Below are 18,587 nucleotides of genomic sequence, written 5' to 3'. Positions count from 1 at the left end.
AGCAGTATATTTTTTATTACTACTGATAATGGGAAATTAAATGGAAACATTTGTTCCTATAGCATAAATGTAAAGTTACAGTGATTAAAAACTGTTGTTTTGCTTCAATTACTCAGGAACTGAATGAATAATTGTTGTGACCGTGCATATTATGACCAGCAGATGGCGCAAATAAACAAGTAATTATTTCTAATCTAATAAGCCAAACAGGAAAATGGGACGGCGTCCTATCTTAAGTTCGCACACCAATGATGTATGAGATCTTCGTATAATCATAACAATATATTCATATTATAATTCAGTATAAGTATGTGTGCACAGGTTGAGGTAAACCAGCAGCACTGAGGCAGACTGACTGCTTCTTATCACGTGATTCGCTCCGAACTGCGCCTGCACATCTGCAAAATGGAGGTGAGCTGCTCGTAAATGTTGCGAAATAACATATGTGCCTGTGAAAAATGTGGTAGCGCCACAGTTAGTCCTTAACAGGGACGCTGCATTGACGAGTGATAGCACAGTGTTATATTGGAATAGGTGGTTTTCTCTTTTAATACAGCCCAACTCAAATGCAGCGCTGCTGCCTTTAGCTTGAGCTGCAGCTAAGCTAATGGTGCTCCAGCTCACGACAACTTAGGTTATATTAGGTTTGTGTGTGTGAAACGAGCTCTAGCGAACAGGTGGACAGTGTCTTTGGATGTACTGCACACTAGTGCACTAGTGCACTAATGCACTAATGCACTAATGCACTGATGGTTTTGGCAATGGCACATTACTGAAGTAAGCTAACACCAGCTGCTAAAGCTAATGTTAGTGTCAAGCTAAGCTAATGTTAGTGTCAAGCTAATCTAACCTGTTTTACCCACTGTGGGCCTGATTTAGGCGATATTTACACTTTGTCATTTAGCCAACCTGCTTCTTTCTGCTGTCTGGTTCGTTTGACAGCCTAATGAATACATTTTGTTTACTGTTAGCATAGCCTGTCTCCACAAAACCAATGCCTTGGTTGCAGCTATGTGTGCATCAGTGTTTGACAGCTGCAGGAGCATGGTGATGTTAGGTTATCACTGTGTCGTGTCTAAACAAATTCATCTCTGTACTGATGTTTATTGGTGAAGTTGTTATTGTTTTGCCTTCAGAATCGTGAAGCTAAAGAACCAGAGCAGCTCAGAAAGCTGTTTATTGGAGGTCTGAGCTTTGAAACCACCGAGGAGAGTTTACGGGCCCATTTTGAACAATGGGGAACCCTCACGGATTGTGTGGTATTTATTTTTAATGTCATCTTTGCCAAGATGTATGTTTTATAACCTTAAGTGGTTATAAAGAAAACATTATTGACTTATATGCATAGGTACAACCCAATAAATAGTTCTCACTGCTGTTACTTTCTCATTTTGTTGCCTGCAGGTGATGCGGGACCCCAACAGCAAGCGATCAAGGGGATTTGGCTTTGTAACATACTCCTCTGTACGGGAAGTGGATGATGCTATGAAAGCAAGGCCTCATAAAGTGGATGGCCGAGTGGTCGAACCCAAGAGGGCTGTGTCTAGAGAGGTAAACAGAGAAAAAGCAGATACTACAACAATGGTGATGTTTTGTGTGCGCTCATTAACACGGTCTGTTCTAGGACTCCAATAAACCAGGTGCCCATCTGACTGTAAAGAAGATCTTTGTTGGTGGAATCAAAGAGGACACTGAGGAGTACCACATTCGGGAGTATTTTGAGAAGTATGGAAAAATCGAATGCATTGACATCATGGAGGAACGCTCCACTGGGAAGAAGAGAGGATTTTGTTTTGTTTCCTTTGATGACCATGACACTGTTGATAAAATTGTTGGTATGTGATTGTTAAGAAATAACTAGGCTGTGACTTAGAATATAACATCGGCATGCAAGCATATTATATTTTACACTTTTTCCCTCACAGCCCAGAAATTCCACACAATCAACTTCCACAATTGTGAGGTCAGGAAAGCTCTTTCAAAACAGGAAATGAGTGCTATATCGAGTAACAGGGGTAAGCATGTGATCTGTTAGTTAAACTAACTGTGATAATACTGTGAGTACTTTATGTAGCTGATATTGATAAGTGTCTGTAAAATGTTATTCTATATCAGGCAGGAGTGGAGGATCTGGAAACTTTATGGGCAGAGGGAGTAATTTTGGAGGTGGTGGCAACTTTGGCCGAGGTGAGTCCTATTTACATGTCAGATGAAAGTTGCTCCTTTTAACTTTATTTATTGTGGGTAGTTTCAGTGAGAGGCTGTCTCTCTTTTGTAGGAATATTGCGTTCACACTCGTGCAGTTATATGCAAACACACTCTCGATTAAGGGCTTTGTTCAAGGACACCTCATTGATGTTGATAAGGGAAGGGCAAGTGCTGCTTTCACTTGTCTCAACAAGATGCAGTTGTGCTGGCACATGGTTGTTTAAATGGTACATAATCATCCTGTTAAACCGGTTACTCAGCTTGGGCTAGGCAAGGTACAACTGTTCCTTTGGCTCAGACTTTCAGTTGTACCATGTGCTTTAGTTCCATTTAATTATTAGGGTGTTCATTACAGAAGTTTTAAAGAACATGAATTTTTTTAATTATAATAATTGTTAACAATAGTAATTGCTGTCTTCAGGCAGGTGACAGATTTACATCTCAGTGGTGTCACATGTAATGTGATGAGCCATACTAACCTGTGTCTTCTGTTTGAAATTTGTCTTTGATCATATTTGTGAAATGTCAATCATCATGTGAACATTATAAAAATAACTACATGTGCTATAACTTTACTTTAACGCAAGATCAACATTTTCAAAGCGACCTGCTATAAGGTACATTTTTTAAACCTCAGTTTTAACAAAAACAATGTGGACAACAGCCTTGAACCAACAAATTGACCTACATTAGTGTAAACACAGCTTCATATGCGACAAGGAAGCAAGGCTAAACTAATATGTCAGTGTTGTCATGCATAATATATTTAACTTTTTGTTTGTTTTTTTGTTTTAAGGTGGTTATGGTGGAGGACGAGGTGGTTATGGAGATGATTTTGACAATGGTGAGCTGAAACTTTTGAAAAATATGCACTATATTGGGACATAAATTTCCAGTCGTCCTACTTTAGTTGCGACTTAACAACTATGGTGTTGTTTCTTGAAGATAGCGTTAAGTACAAGTACAACGGGTGATCAGGTTTTTTATTTTGTTTGTTGTTGTTTTGTTTTGTTTTGTTTTTAATGAATATGACTCTGTTGTATGTTTGGATTTTCTTTCACTGTGTTAGGTCCAGGAGGCAATTATGGTGGAGGGCCAGGTTATGGAGGAGGCAGGGGGGGCTATGGAGGTGGTGGCCCTGGGTATGGCAACCAGGGAGGTGGATTTGGTGGCAGCTGCGATGGAGGTTATGGAGGTAATGATGGAGGTAAAATATTTACTGCTTGCAGAATTATTATTGTTACATTAATTGTATTGCTAGCCTAGGCTTATGATTAGACTCCATCAAAATGTGTGTCATGCGACACACCTGAAATTAAGCCTTGCCTTAAAGTTGACACTTGTAACTTCAGGTTACGGAGGAGGTGGAAATTACAATGACTTTGGAAATTATGGTGGACAGCAGTCAAACTATGGTCCCATGAAGGGAAACAACTTTGGTGGCAGAAATTCAGGTGGACCCTATGGCGGTAAGTTTTATCTTCCTACTCTGTGACAGTAAGACTTCAAAGTGACTTCTCCTGATAAGTAATTTTAGGCATTTTATGTGACTCACCAAAATCTGCAGGTGGTTACGGCTCTGGAGGTGGCGGCGGGGGTGGCTACGGCTCACGGCGATATTAATTATTTGATGTTTTGGTAAGTTGCAGTCAGTTTCACAGCACCCTCGTAGCACAGTACAGAGTGAGCCCATGTAAGTGCAGAATAACTATTTGTTCTATCCTGTATCCATTCAACAGGCTTCAGTTCTTAGCAGGAGAGGCGAGGAGGTGAGCAAAGGAATTGTCAGGAAAGCTGCAGGTTACTTTGAGGCAGTCATCTGAAAGCATTAGAGGAGCACAAAAGTCAGACATTACTGCAGCAAGAAGGACTGTATACACAAGACATGAGTGCAGATGATTCCCTTCTCTAATTGTGATAGATGTTTCCCTTCTAAGAGATTTTTCCTTTTGTGTGTCTGCAGTGTGTGTGTTGTGCCTATGGTATCAGGGGTAAAGAGTAAATTGTTTTTTTAATCTAAAGTCAGTTCTTAATATCTATATTTTTCTTTTTGTATATGGGTAAGTTTTCTGTTGGTCAATTCATCATTTGTCAAATAGCTTAGCTATATCAGGCCCTCAGATGAGCTAGAATTACACTATTTTTCTTTCAAGAGTTATTATGATTGCTTAATTGAAAGTGTCAAGTGTATTTTGATTTTTTTTGTATGTGAAGCACCGTATGTAAATCGTTCTTAGTACCAGTGTCAACAAATATAAGCAGTCTGAATTAGATTTAAGGGCGTCCCTCACACTACCTGTTCCCAGCCAACCGAACTCTAGATTGTTCACATATTTTGATTAGTAGCAAAAGACCGAATAAAAATTGTGTAGTAAAGTAACATGAGGTGCAGTGCATCATTCGCTCAGCAAAAAGATTAAATGAGTTAATTTATGTTTTTTGTTTTTAGTGACTGTGAAGTTTAGCAAATCCGTCTGTCCTGAAACGTTCTGAGTGTTATTTAAGACTTAGACAGTTGAATGTAGTGCTGTGTGCTGTATGTATTACCTGTATAAGGTATTAGGGTGAATGACAAGGGAGTTTTGGGTAGTTCTAGGGCAAGGGCCCATGCACCACATATGCCAGTATTGAGCAAGTAGGATTAAAACAGCCGCAAGCACCTGCAGTTGGGCCCTCAGCATCGCTAGTGTGGAAGATTGCAGATGACTGTCAGACAGGACGTCTTCAGCCCCAGCACAGTGGACCAGTCAGCATTTTGAGAGAGAAGGGAGAAGGCAGCATCGAGCACAACGCCCATGGAGGAAGCTTGCAGTGTCGTGCCTGGTAGTGAGCATCTATCTCTCGTTCAAGGCTAGCTAAAACCCTCCAGCAGCTGGTGCTAGCGAAGAAAGACTAGTTCCTGGACACATTGGAGATCCTGTTGAGTCAGTGATACGGCAGTTTTACCCACAAATACTAGATTTCAGACATTAACGAGAAAAGGGAGTGAGTATTTCACAAAAGCTGACTTGAGAAGATGGAGCAGGTAAGAGTAACCCCTTTGCTTGATTTACAGATGTGGAAAGAGGCATTCTCTTCTTGCTGAAAATCTGTAAAGACCTGATAACATGGAAGGTTCTGGATGGGTAAGACATTTTCAAAATATTATCTAAGGCTGCTCATATTGTAATCTTAACAGTGTACATGGTGATATTACAAGATTTAAAGGTCTTTTAAGGTACACCGAGCAGGATGGCAATACTGGAATATTAAGCTCCACTTTGACCAGAATCAGCCTGTGACCTTCAACCCACTGGTTGGTATACCATGAATGCAAAATATGTTGTCTTTCTGTTACATTATCTTTACTATCAACCAGTCAGTTATGACAAAGGTAGTGAGGAACAGCAAGGGCACCATATTTCCAAGGAAAGGAAAAATAATAGGATCCAACAAAATAGTATGGATTAATGTACCTTTACTTGAGCAATGACTCGTTTGGTTTGTAAAATGTCAGAAAACAGTGAAAACAAATAGAGAATCTTGATCTGTTTAACTCACAATTCAAAATCTGAAGGCTTTAGATTTTCCGTAATAGGAGTTTTACACTGGAGAATGTGAATCGATGGAAAAATACACGATTGTCAAAGCAGTTACCTAATGATTTTCATTTGATCAACTAAACAACCTCTACTCATAGTATTAAAATGTATGGAAATTATAAGATCCTTGTTATTCCAGCTCATCACCCGGTGGCAATAAGCAGAATAATGTAAAAGGTCACATCCTCTGCACCACCCACAGGCACATCCTTAAAAAAATTTCTGTGAAGTACTAAAACGGCATTCAAACTGGATCACAGGGCAGCTGTGGTAAAGTTGAAAGTGTTGGTATTAAACAGGAACATGACTGACATACTGTTACACATAGTCACAAATACAAGTTATTTGTATTATAAGTGTACAATTTGGTGATTTTTTTTTTTTTACTAAAGTAAATAAACTGATTTCAACATTTAGAGCTCAAAATCAGTCCAAGCGCGTGGGGAAAGTTTGCAAAGTTTCCATAAAATATAGGAACTTGTGACCTACTTCTGCTGTTCCTCTTATCTTTTATTGCCTGTATTTAAAATTCCAATTGAGATTTTTGCACATCAAAACATTTTAAACCTATTGACACTGCGAGTATCAGAGATGTTATACTATCTAATTTTAAGTGACCCATCTCGACCATGAGTTCTATGCACTTTGTATTTGAAAAAACTCAAACACCCGCTCCGGATTGTAGGTTAGGTCATGTCTGCTCACACTGAAGGAGACAGCAGCACCTACTAATGTTTCCCAATCAGTTGCATGATTGTTTTGCTAAAGAGGAATGTAGAATAACGACTTCTCTATCCAGCACAGCGTATGTTTATCAAAAGCACATTAACGTTTTTTGTTAATGAACTGTTGGTTTAAATGTAACATATGTAAATGTAGAATTTTGGTTTTAAATAAAAACATTTTCCGTGATGTGAGTGTTTTAATTTAATATGAAGCACATGGAAGCAATATGCCGAGTCACAAATGTTTGCCTCTTTTGCCTTTGCCTAAAAATTCAACAACTCTTATCAAAGTTTTCAAGGTTTAATTTATTTGATTCAGATCTGTCCTTGGGTTTGTTGCCCTGCTTGACAGGCTAATTTCACACACACCCTGTGAACTTTGGTGTAGAAAAAAAAAATAAACCTTTGTGATCAAAGGTAGTGTTTGTATGTCAGAGTGCACTCAATGATTGCATAGGGCTTTACCTTTGAATATGCTTGGCTGTTGGAGCATGTCAAGCTGACATGAATGGATCACAGAGTGTACGCTGCATTGTGTTTTATGTTGGGGAATGCAGTGGGTGTAATTTCTTTTGCAACAGGAGCTGGACGGCATTAAAAGATTTAGGTTACTATACAAACAAAGCTTGCACAAATAAAATTCAAGCAGATCGTTTTGAGTGTTCAGAGTGGTGTAATCCTATGACACTTGAGTACACAAAATTCATTATATGTGCTTTGCCTTCAAGACAAGGACCAACTTAACCATATACATTATGTAACTATTCCTTTGACTATATGTCCATCTGGTATCAATCTTTTACAGGCTGTGGTCACACCGCACATAGTGTTCTCAGGAATCAGGAGTCCATATAACTATAGGAATAGTTTATTTAAAAGCACAGGAGATTTTAAAAAAGAACCAGGACAGCAAATTATGAGAGGGAGAAGTTACAAAATATGACAAGCAATGATTGAGACAATCATGAGCATGCAGTAATATGATATATACAATATATATACACACACACACACAAACGCATACAGTGACATTTTTATCAATCTCAAAGTAATGTTTATATTTACAAACAATATTGGTTAAAGAATCTGAGTACAAAAGAAGTAAAATATCAAAAATATTACAACATTCAAGAGAAGTAAGCAAAAACTATACAATAGTTCTGCTGAGCTACTAATGCTTTAAAGCTGAGTGACTACAAAGTTATTGCATAGAATTGCTATAATAATGCAGTACCATATTACAAAGGAGATGCACGGTTGCCTCCTCTCTTGAGAGTCTTTTTGATGCGTGGGACAAGGAAGATAGTGCCGTCAGTTGACTGCTGGAGGGAGTAGTCAGACGGGGAGTAGGAATTTCCTTTCTCATCTCTCAACATGCCAAAGACCTCCAGGTATAAACTGTTCAGCTGCTTCTTCATTTCTCTCAGGTTTGTGGTGTTCTGGTTCTTCTCACTCAGCAGACGCTCCTTCTCATCTTTCAGTGTGTCCAGCTCACTCTCCAGACCCACTATGTTCTCCATCTTGCGTTTGCGGCAGTTCTGAGCAGCTACCTTGTTCTTGCCACGGCGACGTATGTCTCGGACCAGGGCCAGCTGGGCCTCATTCAGTTGATGCTTAGACATCATCTCATTAAAGTCGTCAACAGGAAGATTGATAATCATGTCAACGGTGAAGGGGATTTTGAGAGATTTAGCCTTTGCTTCGTCTCTGGAGAGACGCACATCAGAGAATTTCTTCCGCTTGTCTTTGGTGAAAGGAGCATTTTTGTGTCCACTCTCTTCAGCTGGGTCTATCTTGTGCTGTTTGGGTTTCTTCTCCTGCAGCTGCGCTGGCTGCCCTATTAGTGCAGATACAGAAATGGCTGTCTGTAAATCGTCAGGTTGGAAATTTAGTGAGAACATTTCTGAGTATTCAGACCCTGGACTTCCAGGGTTGTGGTCCATCTCCTCCATTTCTGAATCACTGTAGCCAAAGGGCCCATCTTCATATACAGATTTCCCAGGTGAACAACCATTTGGACTTGTGTTAGTGGAGATTCCTGAATCGGAGTCTGGCATTTCATCCGTCATATTGTGTTTGTCTCTGTCAAATGCGTCTCCCGGTGAGAGGCTGTAAAGGTCCATTGTTGTGAAGGAGGGCTTGTTTGTGATATCAGATATGACAGATGTGGTGTCACTTTCATTTTCTTCTAGGCCCTGCTGACCACTGCTCTCTTCGAGGATGGTGTTGGGGTAAAAGATGTCACAGAACCCTTCTGCAGCAAAGTTAGCATTTAACTGAGAAGCTTTCACATCCACTTGGCTGAGATTGTCTGGTGGAACTGTGTTGTTAACAGAGCCATCGAACGTATTCATAAACTCTGCAGGACAAACATTTACAGTGTTTGTTTCTGCATCTGAGAGACTGGTCACAGGGTGAAATGTGAAGTTTGGATTCGGTACTTCTGGGCTGCTTGAGACAGGATATGTTGTTTTCTCGAGTGTTTCCTCCATTTGCATGTTGAGGCATTGCTAGAAGAAAAACAAAATATAAACCCATTAAAATAAATACAATGTTTTTAATACATTCCAACGTTGGTCTAGTTTTGTTGGATAGGGTAAGTGTAACTACAAGATGAAAGTTAAAATGAAATATTTAAACATTTCTGTATTTGTTGTTGTAAATGCACGGGCATCATAGATCTTTAATGTCTTTCTGGTGTTTGTCACACAAACTATTGACTTATCAGCTTGTGTTTTTCAGACAAACCCTGTACTTCACTTGTCCCACCCACATTCCCGGTGCCACATATCTCATGCAGAACCTACATGTTATAATCTAAACATTCAGTATGTTGTTACCGACTCACCTTATTTCATGCTAAACAATCTTAGTATGTCATCATAAACATTCAGGTTTTGCAGGAATTGAAGCATTCGGCAGTGTGCGACTGGTTTTTCCTTGACAAATACTGGTGCAGCTAACTGACAGCTTTATCTTTATAAAGCAGCTTTAAAGAACTGAAACAAGATTCCACACAAACATTTCTACAATGTGAGTGTTATCAGCAGCTTGCCAGAGCAACTAATGCACAGCTGATGGCAAGCTATTTGGTATATTCTGCCTATTCTGAAAAGCAGCAAGAGGTCAAGGCAACAAATGGTACACTGGTCCACCCATAAGCTAATGCAAATATGAACTGGCTTGAAATAAAACTGATAAGGCAGCTACTGAAAAACTGCTGTGTTGAAATCTTCACTGTTTAGCCAATGGGCAAAAGCTTACTGCCACACCCTCTCTGACAAGATGTCTTCTAGTCTGAATAACAAGATGTCTTCTAGATGAAATGAGGTCACTAATCATATAATCACGAACTGTATGATACTTTGAGCGCCCACCAGAGTCTTAGACATCAAACCTATTCACAGTTGAATGAGCTGCACATTTAGGAGACATTGTTATCACAGGGCAAACAAAAAAGTATTTGTCCTCTACAGTCTCCTACTGCTGATGTATTCTTTAGGTATCTGTTCCACCACAGGAACAATTATGCCACTGAGGGTGTAGAATCCATGTATTATACCTGCAGCTCAGGAAGGGACAAAAGCTCCATCCAAGCCTGCTCCAAATCTGGGGACATTCTCTGTGGTGGTGGCAGTGAGAGGCTGGCCGATGGCAGAGCTGGCTGCTCAGGGGACATCATGATGTTGTTGCTGCTGCTAGATACTGAAGTGTTCTAAGAGAGAAAAAAAATACGAAGATGAAAAACAAATGCGTGTTAAAAGCAATCAATCTGTAGTAATGTAGGAAATATTCTTACCTCAGTTTCCTCTACAGGAAAGGTCTCTGCCAGTAGCTGCAGACATTCATCAAATGACATGGAGTCACCATTCTCTTCTGTGAAGCGGACATTCTGCAACAAAGGTTCAGGTGCATTATGTTAATTTCACAGCCTTTGTGGCGCACTCTTTTCAAAACAGCAAGTGACTTTGTACAAACAGAACCCAGGTCTCTGTGGAGTAAATTCGGGAGCAGAATACACCAATGTAAAACTACAGAGCCACCTGTGTTTCTCTAATCACACAGGATGAGGTGGTTACCTAGTTACAACACAGCCGCAGCCTATCAAATGTAGTGGGAGTGTTGTTCTCTGATATGAGTAATGAAAAGTAATGAAAGCCAAGTGCATATACCTGTGTAACCTCTAGAGGTGTGACGGCCGATTGCAGTGGGGCGCTCGGTGGTGGGCAGGGTATGTACTCTCCTGTTTCCTCATCGAGCTGTAGCTGTGCCAGCAGGGCCTTCTCCTGCTCCCGGAGAAGATGCAGCCTCTTCTCCTCCTCCATCTCCCGCTGCCTCTGCAGCTCATTCTCTTTCTGGCGGTGGTTGTAGTCAAACACCTCTCGCCTGGCTCCAAGATCGATGTCCTGCTTCCACAGGATGTCAATCAGGTCCATGTCCTGGTAAGAGAACCACAGATCAGTTAAGTGAGTTATGAGCGGTAGCCATGATGCCTTGCAGTGAGAAAGTAAGCAGCGCTGGAGCAACAAAACATGGCTGCTGCACCTGCCGCACCTGCCACACCCTGTCCCTCAGTACTTGCTCACTGACAACGACACTAGCGCTAATAACAAGAGAGAGAAGCCAAATGAATAATAGATGTACTTCTCTTGTTCCCCTGTTGCCACTATACACCAGCAGAGACACATATCCACACTTGATACTCTTTCCAAGGTGATCATTACCCATCTGATTATACTGAGGTGTGAATTCATTTGTCACGTTCAGACTCACAAATAGGGCTCAGACTAGTTCTCTAGATGAAGTAAAGTGAAATCCCAAACATTCATATCATATTTTACAGCATTTATAAAACCAGGAAGTTAAACGTATAGAATACAGGTTTATCTGCAAAACTGCAGAAAATGTTATATTTTCTTTAAAAAAAGAAGAAATATTATTCTCACTGTAACAGTGGTATAAAATAAGTAATAAGTAAAATTAGAAATGTAAAATTGTTAACATGTTGCTGGGTAGAATTATACACATACTCTTGTTTCCTTGCTATGTATACGGACTATTGGTAACTGACCTCAGCACAACACAAAGTACATTAACTGAGTGCTGCCTTCAATACCAACATCAAACACAGCATTATACCAATTGTGCGGTTATTTTAATGCTGTTTCTGACAGATTTTCCCTTCACAGACTAATTGTCATTTTGACCTCTTAAAATATGTGCTGCTCTCTTCCTTTGCCTTTTTTTTTTTTTTCTTATTTACAGAAGGAAACCATTTCACAAGGTCCTGTGATGTTGTATAAACCAAAAATACTAGATCACAAGAAAATGTCTGACCATGTGACTGGCTTCATAATGTTTGAAAGGGAAGTGTGGGAAAATCAAGCACAAAGCAGAACAACAACTAACCAGGATGTGAAACAGAGCAGGAAATAGTACTGTTAGTAATATATTCTCTTTAGAGTTTTTTTAAAACAAGGAGAATGGAGTAAACCTTCAAAAACTAATAATGACATCAAACAGGGACTGATGCATATTTTAAGACATTGTTGACACAGTTTTTCTGACTTCAGCTGAGGCACTTCAAAATAAGAACCCACTAACCCTCCTTGCCTCAGTGTTGCATCAGAGGCATGACCACTGAAGGGTTATGTGTTACTAAGACTGCCTACAATAAATCATACTCACCAACAGACAGGTGAGCACACAACCCGACATTATGGCTTCTGCAGGAATGAGGAAGTGCCCAAAATGTCTATGTGGGAACACACCTCTTGAGGTCATCTGTGTTTTCCAAACTAAAAAAACTACTCTCTTGTCTGTTGGTGACACCTTTTATGTTCAGTCATACCAGTGCCTTAAAAACAATCCCTTGTCACTATAAGGCGGGGGAGGTTCAAATAGCCCTTTCACACACTAATTCGTGCTATTATATAACAATGTCACTGAACCAATATAACTTTACAAATTATATCTATTACTTAGTATTAACGCCAAATAGATAGTGAGTGTGTGTGTGTACGCAATACAATCTTATCACTATGGTATCAGTATCGTTGCTGTCACAAGATCTGGACTGGCACCAAAACAAGGAAACTAGCTCATGGAATTACTAAGATTTCCCAAACCTATCCACCAGACAATAGACAGTTATAAAGGTCAAATAACATGCCCTCAGCTTAAAATAGAGACAAAATCCTCATACACAAGGAGACATAGCTCCCAATTACTAAAAAACATGTTAGGACATATTTTTGAAAATAAGCTAAACTGACCTCTGGCTGTCACCTTAGGCGACAGAGGAATGCCACAAAGTCTACATGCTTTTTTCATGGGTTGTTCATTTACTTCTCATCTGCTAAACTTGAAGGCCTCGGATGGGGCCTAACTCCAGTGGTTTATTACTCCTCCTTGCATCACTGTTCAGTGGGCATGTAGCCATGATGAAACACAGCTGCACATGTTGCAAAACAATCCTTTAACCCACCTGTCAGTCTTTCTCTGACACATTAAATGTGACAAATTCAAACCCAACACTACAGATGTAAAGTCACAGTACATAAAAAAAATAAATAATAACAATCCAAGTTCAATGTCTTATTCAAGGTCTATGCACTTTACAGAATAAACAAGTGTGGGCAGAGCTAATGTGGTATCTTTTTTATTAATCTATTGAATATCAAACAGCAAAGATCGAGGAAGCGTTTGTAACCTTTTAGGAAATCATTCACAGAACATTGTGAACTCGTCTGTATCAGATATGGGATCACATGCTTGGAGGAAGAAGGGGGAGGAGGGGACAGTTACGAGAAAATCCTCAAGAGCTTTTCTGTTTACCACACTTGTCAGAGTAAAGTAAATAAAGTCATTTTAGTCGGCGAATCGACATAAACACTGAGATACAAAAAAAAATAGAGGTTTAATAATACTGGCGTTATTTCCTGTCGAGGAAAAACGTCATAAGAGAGTGACTTGCAGAACTGAAACCGACATAAAGGACAACCTTAATATCATTTAAAATAAAAGCCTAACGAGGTGTTTTTATTGATAATCTGTTACCTCTGCATTAGGGTAAATAATCTACGCCACAACCACCCTGTCATCGCGTTGTCGATACTTAATATTATATAATAAACACAAAAAAAGTTTACTTTAAATACAAACATGTCAATGACGCCTTGTGAGATTAGTGTAAATTAAAGTTAGCACTGTCAGTTTGTCTCTTATAATAGCAAAATAATAATAAAGAAACGGCTCATTTACCTGTTGACTGGAATGCACCACCTCCATTTCCATCTTAATGGAGATCTGTGTCGCAGGGGGTGAAAAACCGCCTTATAATTGCAAAATGTGTGTTATTCCTCAAACGGCAGGTTAAAATGGCGAGCGGAGCGGAGCCGACAGAGTCCGTCGCAGCTGGTGAGCTGAGGGGAAATATCGCTTCCTCTACTTTTACTGAACATTACGGAAATTGTGGCCCTGCCCACGGAGCTGCGGCGCCGGGATCGTCCCCCTCACACCGGCCTATGAGGCTGGGGATTAGGACTGTGTGCGCACGCGTCGTGAGTCCGCTAGTCTGGCCAGAGCAGATAGAGCTGCGGGGAAAGAGGCAAATAAAAACATAACACGACATATTCACGTGAATTTCAACGATAAAGCTCGAACTGTACATCTGATTATGAAAAAATGATATAAATAAACTGATAAAAACAAAGTAGCACTGGTTGTTACTCTGTGTGAGAAAACATTACATCCACTAGAAATAAATAAATAAAACTGTGTTTAGCTGCCTATGCGCTAACTAATGTCAGATTATAATGCCTACTTTATAGTTTCTATTTTAACTCAGCCATCAGAGGAGTTTGGGTTGGTGTATGGCGCCCCCTTGCTGTCAGTCATGGCTGTTGTGGAGCTGGAGGCCCTGATGCCCCCTGAAAACCTCCAAGTCAATCACAGATAAAAATGTGAGGACACAAATGGAATTTGCGGTGGAAAAAAGCATTCAGGCCATTTACTTTAGAAAAGCAGCAATAAGACAAGTACAAGTACTACATTTACAAGTTCTGCTTTTCAATTTGTACCTAAAGTAATAGCAACAACTGTCTAATGTAAATATACTGTCTATCATAAAAGTAATCTCATGAAGAATAAACCCTCTCTGTGTTTATTATTATAGTTTTGGATCATTATTTGTGATGCATTGACATGTAACATGTTACTTTTGTGTTAATATTTTGCATGGTTTAGGCCAAACTATTATAATATATGACATCATATTTTATTTGTTGAATCATATGTATGGTATGTAAAATCTTAATATGTAGTGCAATTAAAAGTTGCAGCTGTTCAATAAATGTAGTGGAGCAAAATGTATAATATTCTACTTACAAATGTAGAGTAGAGGAACTATAAAGTACAAGTAGAAATAAACATACCCTAAGTGAAGTAACTCAAAGCTGTATTGAAAAACTGTGTTTGAGTTGGTCTTAATGTAATTAGCTATTATAACATGCTTATTAAAGCATTAATACATTATAAAGTACTGGATATGGTGCACAGTGGTAGAAATCAACCACATGATATTTACACTTAATTTGGAATAAAGGACTTTTTTTATATTCTAAGACATTTCAGAACGAAATACTGTCCACACACAAATTCACAGACTTACTTGACAACTAGCATAAACTCTATTTGGCTATTTTATCTACTTTACACGCAAAACAAACAGGTTTCTCAACTAAAACAACTCCTGTACGCTGGTGGAGTGGAACTAAGCTTGGTTCAAGTACTGTAGTTAAGTACATTTTCTGCTACTTTAAACTACTTCATCACATTCCAGAGGGAACTGTTGCATGTTTTAACCCACAACATTTACTTATCTACTAATTACTTTAGAGAATACAAAAGGTTTCGCACACAAAATGACCAGTTAAAAAAACATTGTTATGTAAAATAACAATACCTATAGGTGTAAAAAGTAGTTAAACTGAGCTCCACCATTAAAATGTTGTTGTTGGTATACGACTAACACATTAATGCATCAGTAATAATATTCCTTTAGCATTTTATAGCCTTTAAAATGTAGGCCCACTCCTAATTGGACCATTGTAGTGTGTGCTTTTGTTTTGCATTCTATTAATACAACTTACTTTCACTTAGAAACAAGGTCTGTTACTTGTTAAAGAGTAATATTACACTTTGTGATAGCGTACTTCTTTTTAAGTATGAGGTCCAACACTTCTAGCACAATAGGTGATATTTTAAACACCTTCAGAGTTATTATTGTCTTCAAACTGACAAACTACAGCATTAACTCTGAAAGAGATTCTACTTTTACTGCATTTTGTGGCTCACACTCCTGCACTATTCTCTAGTCTATGTTGTTTATTGTTTGTTTGTTTGTTTGCACTGTGATTTTGCTACTTTTACTTAAGGATATCTATTGCTGATATCACAGATATGCCCTGTCGATGGTAAACTTTAAATGACCTCGCTATTAGTAAGTTGGAGTTTACTGAAGAAAGTTAAGGCTTATAAAATCCTTACACTCAATTAAAATGAATCATTCTCACATCCCGACATAAGTAAAAAGTCGGATCGACGTGTAATGAAGTGGGCTTTCAAATATGTCAAGGTAATAAGACAGACTTAGCCCTGGATCTTACACCTGTCTGTGAAGAACCTCGCACTGAAGTGCAGCTCGCTGTGCTTCTGCGTGAAATTACACTAAAAGCCTATTTTTCCCCTCTCATGCGCGCTCTTGAACACGCGTTCACGTTTGGCAGCTCCACGTCGACATTCTTCCAGCTGCATATAGTGAAGTGCACAGGACCGAGGGGAAGAAAAGGTAAAAGCGTTGGTCGCCACCTTACGATCAGTGCGCTGCGACTCCCGCACACGGACATCAACTGCACTGAAAACTCGTTTGCATCGTGGACCAAGCCATGGCCTGCAATATCCTCAGTTCGCTTTCTGCTTTTGCATTTTTATGATCTAGACTCTTTGCCCCTCGTGTTGGATTGCAGCTGGCCCCTATGCGTCTACCTATCTCAGGTACAGTATGACTTGCAGAACTTACTTTTCCTGTATCGTTTGACGTATTGTGTGAATAACTGTACAGATAAAGATCGAAAGTTGATTGGGTTTATTTCAGTGTTCTCACTTTAAAAGTAGCTGTCAGTGAACTGCTGCTAACTACCTTCAAACTGACAGAACTTAATACCCCTGGAGCTCAGCTGGCCTTCTGCACTTTCCTCTGTGCTTTTATATCTATCTAGATTGTTTTGTGAATAGCTCAGTCTCCAGGGCCTGGTGAATTCAATGTGCTGTTAAAACTCAACAGGTAGAATCAATGACACACTGACACAGAAGTGAAATAAACCGACTGAAACATAAATCACCAAAACCACAAACTCCAACCATGTCAATGAATGTACAGATTGGTTTATTTGTTAACTTTGCAACCAACCAGATGGTCAGTCTTTAAGAGGTAAGTACGCCTATTCTGAGATCATACTTGACGTGTTGTACTAAAAGGTCAATTATTGCACATGACTAAAAGGTATCTAGCCTTTTAATCATTTCTGTAGGGAGCTGACATTGTGTAAAAAAGGCCCTTTAGTTGTGTGATTCTATGGACACAGCAAGCCTTTCTGTAGGCCCAGGCTTTGAAATTCAGAATTTCTTCTTGCATTACTACACAGTATGTCTTGCATTAATGTAAAGACCATGAAAAAGGGATATTTCAACATGGTTGTTCTGTTTCCCTTTGCTTTTTGTGCCTTACTACAGGTTAAGAAGCAGCCGGCCGTGAGGTGAATAATGTTCTGCACAAGGACAAACCTATGAGCTGGCACTGTGGCTTTCCAAATAAAGTTCTGTGATACACTTAGACTCTAATTGCCCGCAGTCAGTGCATTACAGAACTTTGTTTTGGGAGTTAATACTTTAACCTATGCGAAGTAAATCCTCAGACGTCTTGACATTTAAGTTTACAGCATGATGCAATGTTTGTGTTGACAAATGACTGTTTTCTAAAAATAAAGTATCTCTCTGATTTAAGCATTTTTCACAGTGTCTGTCTTTTTTTTTTATGGTTAATTTGTGTCCTCATGCGTAGCAATACTTATAAGCTATGCAGCTCGTCTTTTACATATGGTAACTTTGTGTTAAATCATTGCTTAAAGAGCACTGCTGTGTGCCATATGGAACCACTAGTCACGTTGGTCAGGTGACTGGGTGAAGGTGAAGCATAAAGGTAAACAGCGTACTCACACTGGTTTAGGTTACTCAGGGTTATTAAAGAATTACAAAGCTTACACATGGGATTCAGGCACATTGATGATACCACTTTAGTAGAAGCAAATTGTCAAAGTCAGGCCTATTATGATTATCCACATATAAATTGATGATCAGCAAAAAGAATCCTAATTCAGCTTACTTTGATGTAAAGGTTTTACCTGTAAAAATGTTTATTTAGTACATGACTTCCTGTTCTACTCAAGGAGTACAAGGAGAAAGGCTAAATACGTTTTGTTATCTCTGAACAACTGTTCACACTTTCTGTAAATTTCAGCCTCAGCAGCCACTGAAGCATTTGCAATCCGTCCTGTGCTGCAAGGAATCCTGGGAAATACGTTAAATGGGGCGTTCGGGTGCTTCTCGTTCCTTTATTATGAATCCCACAATAATTACTGGCAGAATTTTACCATGACCCAAAACCATACACGCCAAATATATAGGCTACTTGCTCAGAGACACATAAACATTATTATTTAGCACTCAGCTTTCTGTTATTTTATTAGTGTGTTAAGTGCAATAATGTCAGTGCTTAATGCCAACATACTGTATTACAATTGCTATTCTGTAAGCCACAGAAAATCATTAAATGTTCCTATTTGAAATGTAAGATTCAGCAAATATTTGGCATTTCTGATTGCCTTACCTTTATTTAAGATGGTTACGTGGTTAGATAATACAATTAAAGCCAACAAGCAATTACTTTGCAGTATGTCAAAAGGCGATTATTAATAGGGAATTATTAGGAATTATTCAATTAGAATGAAACGCT

General features: G+C 39.2%; 2 protein-coding genes and 1 long non-coding RNA gene across 5 annotated transcripts; 2 read left to right on the top strand and 1 right to left on the bottom strand.

The window, feature by feature from the left end:
- The first annotated feature begins 231 nt into the window (after positions 1-231).
- hnrnpa3 (heterogeneous nuclear ribonucleoprotein A3) lies at positions 232-6,701 on the top strand. Of its 3 annotated transcripts, none has more exons than XM_026377007.1 (11): positions 232-411; positions 1,137-1,259; positions 1,405-1,551; positions 1,625-1,835; positions 1,926-2,015; positions 2,116-2,187; positions 3,005-3,052; positions 3,278-3,403; positions 3,561-3,677; positions 3,776-3,846; positions 3,948-6,701. In XM_026377007.1, the coding sequence occupies exons 1-10, from the start codon at positions 406-408 to the stop codon at positions 3,829-3,831; spliced, it is 996 nt and encodes a 331-aa protein (XP_026232792.1). In that variant the 5' UTR covers positions 232-405; the 3' UTR covers positions 3,832-3,846; positions 3,948-6,701. The 3 variants fall into 3 exon arrangements, with proteins under 3 accessions (XP_026232792.1, XP_026232791.1, XP_026232790.1); XM_026377006.1 differs by having other exon boundaries at positions 3,278-3,415; positions 5,264-6,701; XM_026377005.1 differs by having other exon boundaries at positions 233-411; positions 3,278-3,415.
- Positions 6,702-7,360: 659 nt separating this feature from the next.
- Positions 7,361-13,958, bottom strand: nfe2l2a (nuclear factor, erythroid 2-like 2a). The gene is made up of 5 exons (XM_026376626.1): positions 13,778-13,958; positions 10,687-10,953; positions 10,314-10,406; positions 10,077-10,229; positions 7,361-9,024 (listed from the first exon to the last, which is right to left on the bottom strand). The coding sequence occupies exons 1-5, from the start codon at positions 13,808-13,810 to the stop codon at positions 7,753-7,755; spliced, it is 1,818 nt and encodes a 605-aa protein (XP_026232411.1). The 5' UTR covers positions 13,811-13,958; the 3' UTR covers positions 7,361-7,752.
- A 2,386-nt stretch (positions 13,959-16,344) lies between these two features.
- LOC117152813 lies at positions 16,345-17,583 on the top strand. Its single transcript, XR_004463361.1, has 2 exons — positions 16,345-16,570; positions 17,309-17,583. It is a non-coding gene; the product is annotated as an uncharacterized LOC117152813 (long non-coding RNA).
- Positions 17,584-18,587: the final 1,004 nt, after the last annotated feature.

This window comes from Anabas testudineus, chromosome 21, assembly GCF_900324465.2.
Source record: "Anabas testudineus chromosome 21, fAnaTes1.2, whole genome shotgun sequence".
Classification (NCBI taxonomy): domain Eukaryota; kingdom Metazoa; phylum Chordata; class Actinopteri; order Anabantiformes; family Anabantidae; genus Anabas; species Anabas testudineus.
Note: the sequence above shows the minus strand (reverse complement) of the source record. Positions and strands in the feature narration are given on the sequence as shown.

Coding starts and splice junctions, on each gene's coding strand:
- hnrnpa3 (XM_026377006.1), top strand. Junction 2,188..3,004: donor TGGTGGCAACTTTGGCCGAG/GTGAGTCCTATT, acceptor TTTTGTTTTAAG/GTGGTTATGGTGGAGGACGA. Junction 3,416..3,560: donor TTATGGAGGTAATGATGGAG/GTAAAATATTTA, acceptor TTGTAACTTCAG/GTTACGGAGGAGGTGGAAAT.
- nfe2l2a (XM_026376626.1), bottom strand. CDS start 13,810: ATGGAAATGGAGGTGGTGCATTCCAGTCAACAG. Junction 10,954..13,777: donor TGGTGCATTCCAGTCAACAG/GTAAATGAGCCG, acceptor TTCTCTTACCAG/GACATGGACCTGATTGACAT. Junction 10,230..10,313: donor TTCCTGTAGAGGAAACTGAG/GTAAGAATATTT, acceptor TTTCTCTCTTAG/AACACTTCAGTATCTAGCAG.